Below are 20,307 nucleotides of genomic sequence, written 5' to 3' on the forward strand. Positions count from 1 at the left end.
TAAGTCTCAAGCAGTTTGATATAATCCACAACAAAGCACTGCATCCACCAGCCTAAATATTCATAGCCTTCACCAGTGTAGTGCACACCATCTCCAAAATATACAAAATACAAGCCAAGATAATATTGACAGCATTTATCAAACTCTCAGTCTCTACCATCAAGGATAAAAACAGACGCATGGAAATATCATTATCTGCAGATGCTCTCCAAGTCCAGTGAAATATACAAAAAATACCTCAAAAGAGGGGAAAAGGGCAAAATTAAAGATACATCAGTGCAAAATATTTTAAAAAATTTTTGCTATCCACAAAACACATGACCAATAAGCCTGAAATGGCCAAGCTAAAAGAAAGCTCACAACCTATTTACATAGGTTATAGCATCTAACTAAATTGAAAAGACTGTTTACTGCATATATTCATGTGCATCATGAAAATGGACTATTAAAGAAAATTCTTGGCAATTATACACAGAGCAACAGATGCACAACTGTTTTCATTAATAATGCATCGTGAATATTTTTTGATTGATGACCTAGGTATTGAGGGCTATAAATACTAGGGATGAAATCGTAAGTGCTGCAGTTACAAAAGTCACAATGACAACAGCACAATCCAAACTTGAAAAACTTCCATTTTTTCCCTTCAAAGCAGGTTATGGAAATTTGTGATTTGTGCACACTTAGCTGGACTTTTTGATTACGAAGCAATGAGATACTGGAGTTTCCCTATTTTGATTCAAAAGAAAAATTCTGCTTTTAAACTGACATTCAAAGAGATCCAAAAATTTAACCAGAGTAGGACAGTGAAAAATTAAGGTCACTGGTTTCTAGAATAGTTGTGTGTGTGATTAGCACATATACCATCATTTTTAAACTACATTCAAGTAGATCAAAAGGGCTGCCATAATTGACATTTCCAATTTATTACATGAATTTCAGTAACCATCGATCCCACCCTCCACATAAAATAACACATTGGTTGACTTAGAAAGATCTAACATTATGGAAATTACCTGTACATTTTTAAAGATTTTTTCTAGTAACATGTTTGCATGGTATTCATTACTGAATATAGTACATATTCCAATAATTTACTTGGCAATTTGGGGTGACTGTTCAATGATTTTTTTTTTTTTAAAATGTATAGTAAAGGCACATGAAGTGTTAGAATATGAGTAGACAAAGATAATCTAATTAAATAAATACAGGTGGCCCGTTTTTCAAACGTTTGCTTTATGACAGCTCGCTGTTACGAAAGACCTACATTAGCACTTGTTTTCGCTAACCAAAGAGGATTTTTGCTTTTACGAAAAGAAGACGTCCGCTTTATACGTGTGTTTACCCCGAGAAAGACTACAATGACCGTGAAACCTTGTGTGGGCATTTGTTTGCGCATGTGTGTACGTGCCGATTTTTTTTCTCCAAATAGATTTTGGCTCACTATCTTCCCGAGTTTGACAAACTACACCGTACATACAATACTTCTACTGTATATAAGCTGTATTTATCATATCATTCCTGCTTTCACTGTATGTTCGTGTTATTTTAGGTTTTATGTGTTATTTGGTAGGTTATTTTTTGGGTCTGGGAACACTCAAAAATTTTTCTATAGATTAATGGTAATTGCTTCTTTGCTTTACGACATTTCGGCTTACAAACGGTTTCATAGGAATGCTCTACATTCGGATAGAGAAGGAAACCTGTAATACATTATATATGCTCATTTACTTATTGAGAAAATTAATCCAATATTACATGTATTTGTTGGAAAGATGTGAAACTTTGCTTTCAGTAACTGGTGCAGCAATAACTTCAACCAAACATTTCCAATAACTGTCAATCAGTCAGGCACATCAGCTTGGAGGAATTTTTGGCCATTCCTCCTTACAAAACTACTTCAACTCTGGGATATTGGTGGATTTCCTTGTATGAACTGCTTGCTTCAGGTCCTTCCACAACATTTATATAGGATTAGTCAGGACTTTGACTTGGCCATTCCAAAACATGATTTTTCTTATTTTTAAAACCATTTTGTTGTTGATTTACTTGTCTTTAGAATCATTAACTCATTGCATTATCTAACTCTAAGCTTCAGGTGACAGACAACGTTCTCCTGTACATTATCTTGATGCAATGTTGAATTCATTGTTCCCTCAATGACTGCAAGCTGTCCAGGCCCTGAGGAAGCAAAGCAGCCCCAAACCACGATGCTCCACAGTTAGGGTGAAGTTTTGGTGTTGGTGTGCCATGCCCTTTTCTATCCAAACATAACAATGTGCATTTCTGCTAAGTAGTTCAACATTTATCTCATCTGTCCACAGAACATTATCCCAGAAACATTGTAGAACATCCAGGTGGCTTTTCACAAACTTAAGATGTACATTAATGTTTTCTTTTTGGACAGCAGTGGTTTCCTCCATGATGTCCTTCCACGAACACCATTCTTGTTCAGTGTTTTTCGTATGGTGGACACATGAACAGAGACTTCCAAGTTCTAAAGATTTCTGCAGGTCTTTTGCTGTTCTTTTTCCACATCCATCAGCACTGCATACTGTGCTCTTGGTGTGATCTTTACAGGATATCTACTTGGGGAGAGTAGCAACAGTACTGAGCTTCCTCCATTCATAGACAATTTCTTGTACTGTGGACTGATGAACACTCAGGTCTTTAGAAAAGCTTCTGTAGCCTTTCCCAGCTTCACACATCTCTATAATTCTTCTTCCAAGGTCCTCTGAAAGTTGTTTTGATTGAAGCATGGTCCAATTAAACAGGTTTTTCTTGAGAAGAGCAGGCTATGTTGGTAACCTGACCCTGTGAGTCTTTTTTATAGGGCAACAGGGCACCTCTACAATCCACACCTCCAATCTCATCTCATTGATTGGAACAACTGACTCCAAATAGCTTTTGTAGAAAGCATTACTTTTCCCAACAGATACATGTGATATCCGATCATTTTTCTCAATAAATTAACAAACTTTTTTTTTGGTTTTTATTTAATTGGGTTCTCCTCATCTACTTTTAGGACTTGTGAAGATCTGATCACATTTTAGGTCATATTTATGCAGACAGAGAAAACTCCACAAGGTTCACAAACTTTCTAGCACCACTGTATATAACATTCCAACCTATGTTTCATGTGCATTTTTTTTTTGCCAATTCCACTGATTTTAGCAGTTGTCACTGTCATCCCCAGTGCATTTTTAGATTATTACACTGTAAATTTGCCATCTCCCAGGTCTCCCCACAATCTTAACAAAACCCTTGGACATTTCACTATTCCACTCCCCCCCATTCTTAATTAAATCTCTCAATCTTTTGTAAGCATCCATTTTAGGTGTGAATATACCCCTGGAAGATTTTGAATACTTTTCCATCTTAAGGTGAGATAAATAGACACTTTTCTATTCCCCTTGTTTACATGCAAGGTAGTGATTTACAGTAGTTTTAAAAATATTCTTGCTAATATATCTCTGACTTCCTTGTTTTTAAACAAAGTAATAAAATAACTCAGTGTTGGTAGCATTCTTTCATATCATCTATCAACCAAAACACAATAAAAATCATAAAATTTTGCTTGATTTTTAATTGGAAAGTTATTTAACACAACTGATTTTTGTGTTAAACTTCATTGGATTTGCACCCAAAAGTGTATGATGGTCAGAAATACGATGGCTAAATTTCAAAGCATAAAATGAAAACAACAGTCACTGACCAAAAGTAATGCAATCAACTTTTATATGCCTGGCATGAATAGTTTGTCTTTTTCCAAATATGCGACTAAAACATTAACTATTCGGCAGTTCCAGATTTGTATACAATTGTGAACATAATAGAAAAAGTTAAACTGGTGTTTAATGTAAACTGAAAAAGCAGTGCTGAACTAGTAAGTTGTTTACCTCAACTGCCTCCATACAATTTCAAAACATCACTCACAATAATACTCATTTGTCCTGGTGTCTTTTGCACAATGTACATCATTTTGTTTCAGTAAGAAATTGTGGTACAACATTTACTCTTTATTCATCACTGAATCCACAGCTTAGGCTCTCATTGTGCTGTTCTGAAGCTCACAGATCAATAAGCCAACAGATCGCCAACTCACCATTTAAAACATGATCTAGACAACAATTAATTCAACAATCACTGGAGGTATAAGTATTACTGCTATAACAGTACCCTGGTTAACCAAAAATCCCATACTTTATTAGAAAATATGAATTTTTTCCATGCTTTGTTAATTATGACTTCCTTTTTAAAGCATTAGGATATGTGAATTTGGCAAAAATTCAAGATGACTATCAGATCAGTTAACTTTTACAAAGACAATGAATGTGGCAATATCACAGCAGTAACAATGAAATGTAATACTCCCCATCCTCATTATCAACAAAATCCCCTTTTCAGTTTGTGTAACACACTTCTGATAATATATTGTGCTACTTCCCCCTATCCCAGGGGTTCCCAACCTTTTTTATGGCATGGACTCTTACCTTTAATCGAGGGGTCCGTGGACCCAGGTTGGGAACCCCTGTCCTCTCCTGATTGGAGTTTAACTATTCATAGGAGAAATATCACAAGTTTAAAAGCAGCAAAAGTGGAAGTCCATTATTTGAGTCCATTTCCCCATACTCTCAAAAATAACCGGCCTGCAGACCAAAATCTACAATTACTTGGATTAGCCCTACAACAAGCAAACAAAAGTACCGTGTTTTATCATTTAGATCTATACCATTCATCAGGCTTAAACATTAAGTTATAAAGATCACTTTTCCCCCATTGTTATGAGGAGCCAATGACTGGAAGACGTGCTAAAGTATAGTGAAACAAACCCACCCAAGCAAATTTAAACCAAGAATTACAATTGTAAAATCATACAGAACAAAAAAGTAACAATAGCTATATAATCTACCTACCCCAATTCCAAAGGTTAATTCTCTGTATGTGATTACTGCTGCAAACTAAAAAAAAGACCATCTGTAGTCCTAAGCTACCATTTAAGTATAAGATGAAAAATGTTGTTGTGCAAAACTGCATTAAAAAGCCAATATCTGAAAATAATGAAATAATGTATTGTGTGGAGTAAATGCAAACTTGCAGTGAAATAGTTTTGACTTGCAGTCAAATTATTCTTACTTCCTCCCAATGTTATTAACAAACCAGATTTAAAGAATACATCTACAGCATACAAACCTAAGACTATAGATCATCCATTTCACTGCATACAACTTGTCAAGTCCCTACAGAAATTCCTACCCTCCATTTTGACATTCAGTTAATATTTCATTGCTTCATACAACCTTGTACTTTGATCGCCTGAAAAATGGAAAACAAAAGCAAAACAAACCTTCAGATGTAGAGGTATATTTCAACCCATCAGATTTGGTAAAATCTATGCTGGCATAGCCTCCAGAATCTATTCTGTTGGCAACGTGGGGTCGGTCTGAAGTCTGCACACCTCCATTCGGTTCACAACATCCGTGATCCTCCCTCAAGTCCAAAGCAATATAGTTCAATCCATTCTGAAATCCTGCAGATGTATTCCTGCACATGGTACTTCTGTGTTCATCACTGACATCATTTTGTTTAAGCCAAACATTATCAAATGAAGCAGAGCTGTGCCTTTTACTCCCATCAGCAAAAAAAGGAGACGAGGATGCCACTGAGGGTGTTGAGGAGAATGTTTCCGAACTGTGGCGCCTTCTTCCTTGTGGGTCAGCACGGATCACCTTTGGACCATGATTGGCTTCAGGGGGAGGATTGAGGACAGGAAAGGTATTTATACTAGGATACTGATCAATAATACACAAACGCTTTACAATGTCAGTAGGACTAGCCAACTCTGCACTGTCAGGCTTTGGCGAAGCAGAAGGAGTGGCTGTTACCGCCAAATTAAAAGTCATTTCTGTGTAATCATCTACCTCCACAGGTGTGTTGACACAAGCAGCACCAAGAGGAACACTGATGTAGGCATCATTTGGCTGGCTTCTAGTTACACTTGAACTTGAAACAATGGGCATACCAGTCAAAGAATTTGAGGAAAGAGTAGCTGGTTTTGGTGACTGTACATCCAAATCCACACTCATGTAGTCTGACAATGGGGAGCGTCGATGCTCACTGCTGGAGCCAAGAGAAGAAGGGGATCCTTCTGCTGAAAGTGAGTATGGCGTATTACTAATTTTCTCACTAAAAGCAATATTAATATATTCTCCTGGACTTTTTGGCTCAGGTGGCAAACTCTGCTCAAACAGTCGTGGTAAACTGTTTACTTCCGGCATGCCCAGTGATAATCTTGTAGGTCTTTCAACCCTGCCTTTCTGTACAACACGATCACCTTGGCTAAGTGTTCTTGGAGAATGAGATGTCTCATGAATTAAACCACTGTTGGTAATACTGCCAGTAAACAATGATGCCTCCCCATACATCAACCTTCCTGGTGAACACATAGGAACATATTCATCATGCTCACCGTTTTCTTGTGAAGGAGTTTTGAATGATCGAGGCAGTGAATAATACGAGCTGTAAGACTTTTGAGATTCGGGGCTATTGTGATTATAGAAAACATCACTAGATAATTTCCGTGTATTTAGATTTCTTTGGGACATGTCCATATAGTCACTATTTGATAACTTTTCATTGTTGCTGCTCAATAGTTTGGAACTATATTCTGTAAACATGCTTCGCACTGGAGAGCTGCTATCATTCGGGGACATCACCATGTATCCCCTGGAGTCCATTTGACTTATCGGCAAAGAAATAATTTGTTTTGGAGCAGACATGGTTTTAAAATTCATTGGCATATAATCATGATTTCTATTATGGCTGGCAGATGCAACTCCAGGCATCATTGGCATATAACCATCATCTCTTTGTCTATTTTGGCTTTGGTTAACTGATGACCCAATCTCAACATCACTATAATCTCCATGGTAAGGATTACAGGTCAACTTTGGTGATGCAGAACATGAGAGCTGATTACCAATACCCCCATAGTTTGAATCAACATTAGACTCTTCCAAAGATGAAGTTGTCTGCGTAGTCTTTTGATGCATAATCACTACACCAGGGGTGGTTAGAGAATGGGTTCTCTTTCTGTATCCTTTCTCAGCAATCATGTAGTCATCTCGTACTCTGCTTTCAGGATTTACAGCATTAATATGTCTGTCCATTGAGATGTAATCACACAAACAACTTTCTTCTTGAATTGGTGGCGTATTACCAAGTGAATCTGGTGTATTACTCCGAACCCGGAAGTACCTAAAATCCCCAGGACTAGATCCATATTCATCAGAGGAAATAAACCCACCATCACTTGGGGAACCACAAATAGATGAACTTGATGGACGAGTGAGGGGATCAGATGCTGAACCATGTCCGCTACTAGAAGAAACACTTACAGGGCTTGTGGTAGATGGTAGGTATGTCACTGGCAGAGATACTGACCTACTATGGTTTGAAGGGCCAAATGGTGGCTTTACATACCTACTACCCCCATCTCCCCTACTTAAGCCCATTCTTGCAGAATTTAAGTGGATTAAACTTCCAGTTACAGACCCAAATGGCCTTGTCATTGTACCTTCACCTTCACTAGATGTTCGAAAACGGTACGCCTCATTTTTGGATGCCGAAGTCCCAGTCACACTCTCTGTTCTAGAACGCCTCTGCAATCCAGTCTGACTAGGTGGCAAATTACCAAGGTGTCTCCGAGTCAAAAATGATATAGGATTAGTCCCAGAGGATTGGCTTTTACTTCTGGGACGAAACTCAGCAAAAGCTTTCAAAGCTTTCATCGTCTCCAAAATGGTTTCATGCATGTTTTGAGCTACCACGGAGTCATCTACCTGCATCCACAATTCACCAGGGCCAATTGAAGCAGAACGCCCCACCTCAATAAAGAAGAAGTTCTCAGAATGGCCACACCTCCTGATGTTCATCAACTGCAAATGCACAGAAGGCACATCAGAATTGATTTTAACAAAATGGATCATCTTGCTGGAAAGACACAGCCTGTACACCCCAGTCAGGTTCTTAGTTTGCCCTAACCCTTTTGGCTTCACATTAATCTGCCACACTTCCTTAAAAACAGTACCAGGAGTAAAATTGCCATAGTTTTCTTCCACTTCATCAGGATCCATAACCGTCTTCTTCCCCTCATTCATTAGTTCACTTATGGCCAAATACCAGCTCTCTTGTTCTTGGTCGTTCTCTGCCACCATGGCAAAGTATTCGTCTTTTGTGTACAGGGCTATCAGGTACTTGCTTTTGGCGTCTGCTCTCCGACTGACCGTGAAACACTGATAGAGGGGGATGACTCTCTTCGGGGCGGTCGACCGGTTCCTCCATTTCTTCTCGCTGTCGTAGTACTCCAGCCTAGCCGGACCCAGGTGGCTCTGGCCCTTCAGTACGAAAAAGCGCTTGTGACCATGCTTCTGCTTCCTCAAGTAACCGTGCTTTTTCACGTCCTCGTAACCGTCCATAGTAGTCGAGGTGGAGGTGGTAGCGGTGGCGGCCGCCGCTCGCGCCACGGGGACCACCGGCTCCCGCGCGCCCCCGCCGTCATCGCCGCCGCCGCCGGCCGCCAGCGACTCGCGCGCATTGGAAGCCGAAGCCGCCGCTGCCTCGCGCGGCGGAGGCGCCTGGACTCCGAGCTCGAGCCGAACCGTGTTGTTGTTGTTGGCGGCGAGCCTGTCGCGCGGCGCCGACTCCGGCGCGTGTCCACCTCTTACCGTTGTCGCCGGCGACGACGGTGGCGGTACCGACGGCGTGTGTGTTGTTGTTGTTGTTGCTGCTGCTGCTGTTGTCGTCACCGCCGTTGTCACTGTCCTTCTCCTGGCAGCCGTATCTCCGGCGCGTCTGTTGTTTTCATTGTCCCCTCTGTTGTTGTAGTGTCGGCGTAGTAGTAAATGCTCCTGGTGGTAATAATTGGGCGAGCTCGCCATTGTACCGGCTGCCCCCTGATGGAAGGAAACCCTGCCACCACCTCCTCCCCGCGGAATTGCTCGGCTATCACTTTACCTCAGGGTTTTGGCTGCATAAACATCTCCCTGGCTGCCCGTAAAAAACACACACATCGGAACGAACTAATTTTTACCCCCTTCTCCCCGCCCCCCTTTTCTCAGTCACGGCAAAAAAAACAACCTGTGACGTACGCTCCGTAGAGTGAACCGTACTTGCTGCTCTAACGTGGGTGGGCGGGGTCTCCAGTTTATTGGCAGAACGGCCTGCCAGTTACTACCGCACAGCTCTCCAGGTGTACTGTCAATCGTAAGCCGGTGGCCTATAGATCGGCACGTCAATTGGTACATTTTCATTCGTCTTGCAGCTGTGCCAATCGCATACGAGGAGGGCGGGATCAGTAGGCTGAGTGTTTTTTTTCCGCTCCCGCCCTGTGCCAAGTTTGTTGGACCTGCAAAGCTTTGCTGAGGCGAGGTATTGTGTAAATCAGTTTGTAATTGAGTAATTTCAGTTCTTATTGGCTGTTGCGCAAGTGGTGGTGCTAAAGCTGCAATACGCTAATTTTTTTAAGGAAAAATCTTTCGTTAATTTACATTCATCCAGCAGTTCCTCGCTATCATCAGAAAGACTAATGGAGGGGAAGGGAGATGAATAATATAGTTAATGCTGCAGAACCGGCAGTTAATTGAGATATAACAAACGCTTGAAAGGGAAACAGATTTGCAAAATTTGTTTTGCTTTTAATATATAACTTCACTTAAATCTTATATATTTATAACTTTTACATTTACATTTAAATCGACAACCTCTCCCAAACGGTTTTGAAGAAATGTTGAGGCACACCATGTTCATTCCTCCTGAGAGTTGTAGTTGATAAACACTTTTTTCCGCGAAAGGGAATCCTTTGAGAAAACTGCATTTGCCAGAACGCCGTGCAAGCGCAGGCGTGCTTTTTTACCCCCACCCCCTGCGCATTCTTGTGTTGTTTACACCAAAATCCGTGATGAATAAGCGTTTGGTATCTGCAGTGAAAAGAGATGTTGTTACCTTCATACGCACTTCGGTATGCCGGAGATTGAATGAATCCAATCTGCTTATTCTACATATTCCTGTTCTGACACTTTTAGTTCTTAAGACTGATAATGAGAAATAAAGGCGGATGGAATGACTGTCTTTACAGGGCGGTTCTACGTTACTGATTCATTGATATTTCAAATACGCCTTATCCCGCACTTGTTTTAGAACTGTTGGTTCCCAAATTATGCTGCTTTAAAAACACACACACACACACACACACCAGGTTGATAAAATACTGCAAATCTACTGTGATGTTTCTCAGATCTGTGACTCGTAAAAACAGTTAGATTTTCTTACTGATTAAGGCCTCTATTTCTAATTTACAAAAAAAAAATGCACGCGCGTACGCTACAATCTGGAACAAACTGCTTCTCTTATTTGGCTCAAGGGCACCTGCCTGCTGCAACAATCGTCCCCAAGATGATTAAAGTTAAATGATAAATAGGTACAAATTTACAAATTACTGCACAAAAATGGGAATATAAGGAAATATGTGAATTTTAACACGCTATGGTCCACTTTATTTAATAAAAACACGCATTATTACAGTGGAGACAGCAGTAAAAAAATGTATTTGTCTACATAACAACCGCAAGCAATGTAGTGTGATGTTTGTTCAAATAAGGATATAGTCGCTAGAGTCCTAAAATATGACTGGAATCCATGAGATGTCATACAGTTCCAGTTAAACGAAAACAAAACATTACTGATTTTGAAATCACCAATCATACCAAACTGTGTCGACATGATGAAGAAATACATTGAACATCACTAGGAGAAAGCAAAGATCACACCATTGGAGGGATTTGGCGGGCTGGGCAACATTTGTGGTAGTGGGGGTGGGGCAGAAGAGATCGTTGCTGTTTCAGGTCAAGACCTTGCATCTATAATTCCTTTCCTCTCACAGATGCTGCTTAACCCACTGATTCCCTCTAGCAGTTTGCACTTTGTGCTTCAGATTCCCCCAATCAACAGTCATTATGAGCAAGTTATTTTTTCGATAAACAATACAATGTTTTCTGAGTACGGGAATTATCGACCACAGTGGCTTTGGTAGTAGTACAATCACTCCAATCTGATAAGATGTTCTGCTAAGTGGTTGTTTATTGGCTGTAAATGGTCCTCAAATGGTTTAGAGTCTGAGCTGGGATCCACATATTCTGGTGCAGTGTGGGCAAAAGTACAGTATGTGGTGGCTGTGGTTAGCAGTTGAGTCTTCTTGGTTGTTCAGTCTCACGTTTCGTTTGTTCTCTGCAGTACGGCTCCCTCTTGACCAGATCTCCTCCAGATGTATCCAGTGAGTGAAATGTCTTCCCAGTTTTCAGATGTAATATTGAATTTCTTCAGGCTGTTTTTGATGTTATTTCCTTTGCCATCTAGGGGCTCGCTGATCCTCCTTAGTCTGGGAGTAAAGGATCTTTTTGGGGAGACCTGAGTAAGTCATCCGAGAGACATGATCTAACCATTGGAGTTGCTACTGTATTGCTTTAGAATGGTGGAGATGCTGCTCATGTTGGCCTCCTCTAGTATGCTGGTGTTAGTGTGCCTGTCCTTCCAACTGACAGTGACTCAGTGTTACAACTACTGATCATCCAAAGATGGTTGAAAAACTGCCTTGCGACACATTTTGAGGGTAAATAATTTACCTTCATCTCGCCAGCCGGCCTACTTGCCCTCCAAATTAGTATGACCATCTCATTGTGAATACAAAAATATTGTTACCACCTTGACAAACAAGTTCAATCTGCAGTGTGGAGTTAATGCAATTAAATAAAATCTGTTCTGAGTAATTCCACATTTGAATAAAGTGTCGGTAATAAACAGGAACAGTGCAACTGAATATTACAATTATCTAAAATTCCTTATCCAGGTACATTTCTCATTTCTTGAGAAATCGGCTGTGGTTTACCAGAAACTGGAAAATAGAGCGTCAAATTTAACACTCAATACACCTTATAATTAGATACCAGCCTTGTGAAAGTGTTAGCTGAATGATAATCATAACAAACACTGACAGCCCCAGTACATTAGTGGTGTGCATTTATTTAGTAAACCAGAGGCTTGGATAACAATCTAGAGACCCAAATTCACATCCCTCCTTGGCAACTGTGAAATTTATATTCTGAATAGTAATGTGGAATTTGGAATAACAGCTGGTCTAAATGATGATGAAAGTTACTGGATTGTTTTAAAACCTATTTGGTTGCTTAATCCCCATGAGAAAAGGAAATCTATCACCCTTGCCTAGTCTGGTCTGGTCAATATGTGACTCCAGACTCACCCGAGATGCCCTCTGAAACTCCCTAGTGAATAACTAACTCATTTGAAGACTGTTCACTATAATCGCCTTCTTGAGAGCAATTAGGTGTGGGCTAAGAATGAATGAGTTCCAACATGTGCTTCTGTCAGGAAGATGGTGGTAAAGGTTCTGTGAACATATCACTTGTCAACTAAGGTGGATCACAACATACATAATCGTGAAGAATTTGCATTGGTCCAGAGTGATTCCCTTTCCAACATCCCAAGCATCATAAAGACCAATGCCCAGTTATCTTAAAATATTCCACTTGATATTTACATGAATGAGACATAGTCGAGGTTATGGTGCCTAACAATGGCCTGGTTTTACTGTACAGGATTTAGAATTCTTCTCACAAAGGTGCTAAATATAATCTGGCAAGTTAATCCTCCCTCCCTTGAGTAAAATATTATGACTGCATAATATAAATGCAAGAGTTTCTGCATATGCTGTTAATCCAGAGCAACACACACGAAATGCTGGAAGAACTCAGCAGGTCAGGTAGCATCTATGAGAGCAACAAGCAGTCACTGTTCTGGGCCAAGATCCTTCATCAAAACATCTCAGCCCAAAGCATCGACTGTTTATGCCTCTTATTGTACAAGAGGTCCATTCAAGAATCTGATAACAGTAAGATAGAAGCTGTCGTTGAATCTGGTTGTAAGTGCTTTCAGGCTTTTGTATCTTCTGCCCAGTGGGAGAGGGGAGAAGAGAGAACATCTGGGGGTGGGTGAGGTCTTTGATTATGGTGGCTGTTTTACTGAGGCGATAAGAAGTATAGACCGAGTCCATAGAGGGAAGGTTGGTCTGTAATGTGCTGATCTGTGTCCACATCTCTCTGCAGTTCCTTGTGATCACATGTAGATCAGTTGCCAGTCAAGCCACTATGCATCCAGACAGAATGTTTTTTTATTGTGCATTGATAAAAATTGGTAAGAGCAGACGAGGACATGCTGAATGTCTTTAGCCTCCTGAGGGACTATGAACATACAATGTGAAAACTGCAGTAGTTATTTGGTCACTCAAGCCTGCTCCACCATTTAATCAATCCTGCATTCCCATCTACTCATGGTTTTTCTTCGTCCACTTTGTTATCAAGATTTTATATATCTCTGCTTACGGTCAGAGGTTACTTGGCCACTGTAAATTGTTAGATGCTGACCTATCTGTGCAATACACACAGAATGCTGGAGGAACTCAGCAGGCCAGGCAGCATTTATGGAGAAGAATAAACAGTCAATGTTTTGGGCCAAGACACTTCATCAGGATTGCATCAGGAGGCCATCTATCTGTGGGCTCCTGCAGAATGAAAACAAATTCTCATGCAGGCTTGAGAAACAACACCTCAATTTCTCTCTGCTCAATTTGCAGCCTTTCAGACTGCATATTGAACTCTCCAAACTTAAGCTTGTCTTTTCTGTATGTATCAAACTAACCATTTCTACCATTCATCTGACTGTGATATTACCTCAGTTTTCCTTTCTCCATTAGTGTTTGCGTATTAGAAGCATTAATATAACAGTAAAAAGGTGACTGGGGAGAAACTAGGTCTATCAGGGCCACCTTTGTGCGGAGCCACAGGAGATGGGCAACATTTGTAATGTCTATATCTTTTCAGTGTTCACTAAGGAGAATATCGTGGATGCCAAAAAAAAAATAGGGTGGTAAGTAATGAGGTCTTGGATCATACGTATTTTGTGAGGAAGGAGGTATTTGCAGTCTTGAAGCACATTAAGGTAGCCAAATCCTCAGAACCTGACTAAGTACACCCTCAGAGCTTATCAGAGGCCAGAGAAATTGTGGAGGCCCGTGTAAAGTTAGTTGCTCAATTGTTAGCCACTAGTGAAGTTCTAAAAGACTGGAGTTTGGCTAATGTTGATCCACTGTTCAAGAAGGGTAACAAGGAGAGGGCAGGGAAGTACAAGCTGGTGAGTATGACTTAGTTTGTAGGGAAGCATTGCTGAGGGACAAGATCTACCATCATTAAGCTAGTTAAGACCTGATCAGGAATAGTCTTCATGGTTTTGTGCATCGAATATTGGCTGACTTGCTGGAGGCAAAGTGTGGGAACAAAGAAAGCCTTTTCTGGTTGGCTGCTGGTGACTAGTGGTGTTCTGCAGGGGTTGGTGTTGGAACCGCATGTTTTCACATTAAATGTCAATGATTTAGATGACAAAATTGATGGCTTTGTAGCCTAGATTGGGGATGATATGTAGATAAGAGGAGGGGTAGGTCATGTTGAGGAAACAAGGACTTGGACAGATTAGGAGAATGAGCAAAGTAGTAGCAGATGAAATATAGTGTAGGGGAGTATGTGGTTGAGCATTTTGGTAGAAGAAATAAAGGCATAGACCATTTTCTAAACAGGGAGAGAATCCAAAAATGAGAGGTGCAAAGGGACCTGGGAGTCCTTGGGCAGGATTCCCTAAAGGTTAATTTGCAGTTTGAGTTGGTGGTAAGGAAAATGCAATGTTTGCATTCATTTCAAGAGTACTAAAATATAAAAGCAAAGATGTAATGCCAAGCCTTTATAAGGCATTGTTCAGTCCGGGCTTGGAGTATTGTGGGTTGCTTTAGGCCCCTTATCTGAGAAAAGACATGCTGGTGTTTGAGAGGATCCAGAAGAGGTTCACAAGAATCATTTTGGGAATGAAAGGGTTAATAGATAAGGAGTGTTTGATGGCTCCAGGCCTGTACTCATTGGAGTTTAGATGAATGAGAGGGGATCTTATTGAAACCTATGAAATATTGAAAGACCTAGATAGAATGAAAGTGGAGAGACTTCCTTTTGTGGCAGAGTCTAGGACCAGTGAGCACAGCCTCAGGATAGAGGAACATCAATTTAGAACAGCAATGAGGAGGAATTTCTTTAGTCAGAGTGTGGTAATTCTGTGGAATTCATTGCCACAGACATATGGGGAGGTCAAGTCATTAGCTATATTTAAAATGGAAGGGTAAGGTAAGGGTGTCAGGGGTTATGGGGAGAAGGATGAAAAATTGGGTTTGGGGGGAAAATAAATCAGCCTTGATCGACTGGTGGGGCAAACTTGATGGACTGAATGGCCTAATTTTGCTCCTATGCCTTTTAAAACACAGAAAAAGTGCTGGAAGAACTTAGCAAATCAGGCAGTAGCTATGGAGGGGCCAAGACACTTTGTCAGGACTGGAAAGGAAGGAAGCAGAAGCCACAGCAAGAACATGCCAGAACTTCAAGTCAGAACATGGGCACCACGGTAGCGCAGCAATTAGTGCAATGATATCACAGTTCGGAGCGTGTAGGAGTTCGGAGTTCAGTTCCCGCACTGTTCTTAAAGAGTTTCTGTTTCACCTCCCCATGGAATGCATAGGTATTCTCGGGTGCTCTGGTTTCCACCCACAGTCCAAAGATGTACTGGGTAGGTCAATTGGTCATTGTAAATTGTCCTGTGATTATGTTGGGGTTAATTGGGGTGGTGGGGTTGCTGGATTGGCGTGTCTCAAAGGGCCAGAAGTGCCTCGTCCATGCTGTATCGCTAAATAAAATAAATAAGTTGGGGGGGGGAGGAAAAAAAAGTACAAGCTGGCAGGTGATAGGTGAGACCAGGTGGAGGAGAAGGTAGGTGAATGAGGGAGAGGGAATTAAGTAAGAAGCTAGGCAGGGGATGAGTGAAAGGGATAAAGGGCTGAAGAAGAAGGAATCTGAAAGGAAAGGACAGTGAACCATGGAAGAAAGGTGAAGGAGAATCAGAGAAAGCTGATGGACAAGTGAGAAGTAAAGGAATGAGAAAGTGACCAGAATGGGAATAGAAAAATAAAAAAGGGGACGGGAGAGAGGTTACCAGAAGTTGGAGAAATCGGGTTGAAGGCTACCTGATGGAATATGTGGCGTTGCACCTCCAACCTGAGTCTGACCTCATCACAACAGTAGAGGAGGCCACGAACAGAGATGTTAGAATGGGACTGGGAAATCAATTTGAAATGGGTAGCCAGTGGGCCATCCTGCCTTCAGAGGCTATGTGGATGGAAGGGATGAAAGCAGACAACCGGGATCGGCAGGGAGAATGCTGTGGTCAGCATGGGTCACTTGGGCCAAAGGGCCAGTTTCCATGCTATATTACTCTATAGAAAAGCCTTCGAGCATGTTCTCACAACAGACAAAAAATATATAATCTCATTTTAACTACCACCTTAAATCATTTGGTCTGTACTTTGGTTTACAAATATTATTTGTTCCATCAGACAATGCCAGAATGTTATCTAGGTGTTAGTGGACACAGGCAATAACTGTTTAATCATGCTGAAGAGTTGAAAATTGAATTAAACACTTTTGCCCATTTGTAACATCCCACTTTAACCTTATAGTGGAAGGCAGGTTATTGATGAAGCAGCTGAAGATAGATAGGTTTCAGAATTTCTGCAGAGATGCCCTGGGGCTAAGATGATTAATCTACAACCACGATCACCTTCCTTTATGAAGGCCAAGTCATTGGGTATATTCAAAGTGGATGTTCACAGGTTCTTGATTAGTAAGGGCATCAAAGGCTGTGGAGAGAAGGTAGTAGAATAGGGTTGAGAAGGATAATAGATCAGCCTGATGGAATAGTGAAGCAGACTCGAAGGGCTGAATAGCTTAATTCTGCTCTCATGTCTTATGGTCTTATAATTCCAACTCCTTTATGCTACATTGTCAGGTGCTGCATTGATGCCAAAGGTAAGCTATCTCACCTCACATGCAGTCCATTTCTTTGGTCCATGTTTGGATTGGACTATGATACGTTCTAAGCCGTGAGATCCTGACGGAAACCAGGCCGGTTATTGGTACTATTGTCAATAATGCTCGTCATCACTTATACATATGATTGGTGGTAGACTGATAGGGCATTTGTTAGCCAGATTGTACTTTCCCTGATTTTTGTAAAACAAAATACATGGGCAATTTTTTCTACATTATTTTGCAGCTCCCAGAGTTGTAATTATATCAGAACAGCTTGACAAGAAGTACATCTAGTTCTGGAGAACTGCAGCTGGGATTTTGTCTAGTCTCATTGGCTTTGCTTATGTAATGTTCTTAGCCAATTTGTAATATCAAGTGGAGTGAACTGAACTGACTGGACTGGCTTTTGTGGTGGTGGAGATCTCAAAAAGAAACTGAGATGGATCTAACTTCTGGCTAAACATTTGTTGTGAATTCATCAGTCTTGACTTTTATACTTATTGGCTGGGCCTTGCCATTGTTGAGGATAGGAATGTTTTTAGAGTGGCCTCTTCATATCAGCCATTTAACTGTCAGTCACAAAAGGATGGCAGAACTGAAATAGAGTTGATCCACTGGCTGGATAATAATAGCAAGAGAAATACTGAGCCATGAGATTATAGATTGTGGCAGTATACGTTTATTCTGCTGTCAATTGTCCACAGCACATCATGGACATTATTGTTGAGCTACCAGACCTGTTCAGAGTCTATCCTGTTTAGCATGAGTAGAGTAGCACACAATACAATGAACAATGTCTTTGGTGCGACAGGCTTTGTCTTCATAAGGACTATGGTAGTCACTTCTACCAATGCTATTGTGGACAGATGCATGTGCAAGAAGTAGACTGGTGAGGCTATGGTCTCAGTTTATTCCTTTTTTTTTGGTTAAATCACCAACTGATGCAGAGCCGATTTGACCAGTATATCCTGGATTTGGACAGCTGATTCGGTGATTGTGTACTAAAACCACTCGGTGATAAACACTGCTGTCTCCCAACCAAATTACAGATGGTACTCTTGCTGCTTTCAATGCTTCTTCCAAGTGTTGGTCAAAATGAAGAGCACTGCTTCAGTGAGAGAAAACGGAAGTTTTAATCAGGGCTAGTTTCTTTTGCCTGATGCCATGAGTTTCATGAGATGTGGCATCAATGTTGATAACTCCCAGGTTTTGCCCCTCTCACCCGGATATCATAGCGTTGCTTCCCCTGCTGGGTGTCCTGCCAGTGTGACAGGATGTCATGGATTGTGCTGGAGTTTCACATGTTATCCAGAAAGGACAAATCTGTAAGTATGTTGCCTGGCTAGTCTGGGGGATAGCTTTTCCAATTAGGCATTAGCGTCCTAATATTTATGAGGAGGACTTAGTAAAGCTGCCTGAACTCTGAGTGACTTTGTTGTTTCCAAATTTTGTACCTAGAACAGTGACAGGTGGGATACTTGTATTGAGTTTTATTCTTTCTGTTTAAATGTAACATTTATGGTATGTTTGAATGACTCAGGCAATCCTCGCTAATTTGATTTGACGCAAATGATGCATTTCACTGTATGTTTCAATGTTTCGCTGTATATGTGACAAATAAAGGAACCTTTTATTTAATCTTTGGTTTTGTATTTAGATAACATTAATGGCTTTAATGGATCTGGAGATTAATGTAAGATGACATTGCAGTTCGTTCAGGAAACTCCTTTGAGAATATTTTAGGATATTTTCAGCTCTATTATCAATGACATTTCCTCCAGGGATGGGGCTCCTGACTCCTCAGTGCTCCATCCTGTCTCACCTTTATTTCTTCATTCGCCATGATACTTACAGTTAGTCATTCATCTTAAACCCACCTTTGAACTTTTACACCCATGATACCTTTCACTTTCTCCCTTCTGGAAGCTCTCCCTGACTTTGCTCCCAACTTTGTTCCTTAAATCCAGAAGGCCAAGTATAAGCATGTTAATCTTGCTCTCCTTCTTAGGTAGTCTCTTAGGATTCAGTTTGACGCCTTAGTAAATTCTAAGAGGGTTGTAGGAGCCAATGTGAGACCCATTGACACAGTTCATGCATGAGGTAGTCAATGAGGCAGATCAGTAGGTAGTTCGGGATATGGAGCTTTCCTTCCTCTGATTTTGCTGGGTTCTTAGTGCTCTGAACAAAGCAACTCAGTTTCTTAATGCCATCCTGAATGCTCCTTCTCCATTTAGAGCTATTGGGCCTAAAATCTCACACAGCAATGATATTTCCCTAATGAGAGCATAGAATGATGTAAAGTTTGTCATTTTTTTCACTGACCATGCAGTCTTGATATTCCAGGTTCCAAACTTCACAGAGAATAATGGAAGACACATGTCTGTGATTTCTTCTAATGACAAAGAAGCCTTGACCACTGCTGCCTCGTTTAAGTTTTTTCTCTTTCCTTTGACCCTCTCCCGTCCACCCTCCATACTTTCTTTCTCCCTATCTCACCTGCAGAATCACAACCAATCCCCCCCCCCCACACACACACACACACTTACTCCAGCCCCAACACCACCCTTATTAAAACTTAATCTGATGTCAACATTCCATGGGCTACTTTAAGCAATTTCTCTATTTCTGGGCTATTGGAGTGGGAGATGTTGTCCAGGAAGAGAGAAAACTCTCAAATTTAGTGGTGAAGGTATTCCACGTGGCCAATGACATGTGCATGATATTTAGAACTGAAGTCTGTGTTTCAAAGCTTTTTGCTACTTTGTTTAGATGTTAACCTTCAGATCTAGTTACCGAGAAAGATAGTTTTATTTTGTTTCTATAATAATCTTCCTCCTGGTTACAAAGACATTCCCACACCTGGCTATCTCTTCACACATTTTTTTTTGATAGCAGTTTTGAAAAGTAGTTTTTAATAGTTCTTTTCAGCACTTCTTTATATTTTTAGTAGTTTATTTTTGGAAGCTTCTGTAGTAATAAAACTGAGTCCTCAATTTTTTTTCAGCCAAAGTTTCTGTGACAGAATCACACTATCCCGTAACATCTTGGAATGTTCGTGAAACATTTTTTTATTCTTTTTCCATCAAAGTCAGGATCCCTCCAGTGGTGGCAACAATGATACTAATTTATGCTGTAAGTTTTGATAGCATAGTTGGCAGTCAGGAAAATTCCAACAGCTGTGAAATAGATGCTTCTGCTCTTGCCCAGTTTTAGACAAAAGACACACACACACACACACACACACACACACACACACACACACACACACACACACACACACACA

General features: G+C 40.7%; 1 protein-coding gene across 2 annotated transcripts in view; it reads right to left on the bottom strand.

Moving 5' to 3' along the window:
* Window positions 1-9,162, bottom strand: part of LOC140734223 (insulin receptor substrate 2-A-like) — a 52,332-nt gene extending 43,170 nt beyond the window's left edge. The window contains exons 1-2 of one of the 2 annotated variants that reach the window (XM_073057908.1): window positions 5,348-9,162; window positions 4,494-4,556 (exon numbers count right to left, since the gene is read on the bottom strand). In XM_073057908.1, the coding sequence (XP_072914009.1) occupies window positions 4,494-4,556; window positions 5,348-8,939 (3,655 nt within the window). In that variant the 5' untranslated portion in view covers window positions 8,940-9,162. The remainder of the gene's footprint in view (window positions 1-4,493; window positions 4,557-5,347) is intronic. The other variant, XM_073057909.1, reaches the window with a different exon arrangement.
* Between the last annotated feature and the right edge of the window lie 11,145 nt (window positions 9,163-20,307).

Source organism: Hemitrygon akajei, chromosome 10 (genome assembly GCF_048418815.1).
Source record: "Hemitrygon akajei chromosome 10, sHemAka1.3, whole genome shotgun sequence".
Taxonomy (NCBI): Eukaryota; Metazoa; Chordata; class Chondrichthyes; order Myliobatiformes; family Dasyatidae; genus Hemitrygon; species Hemitrygon akajei.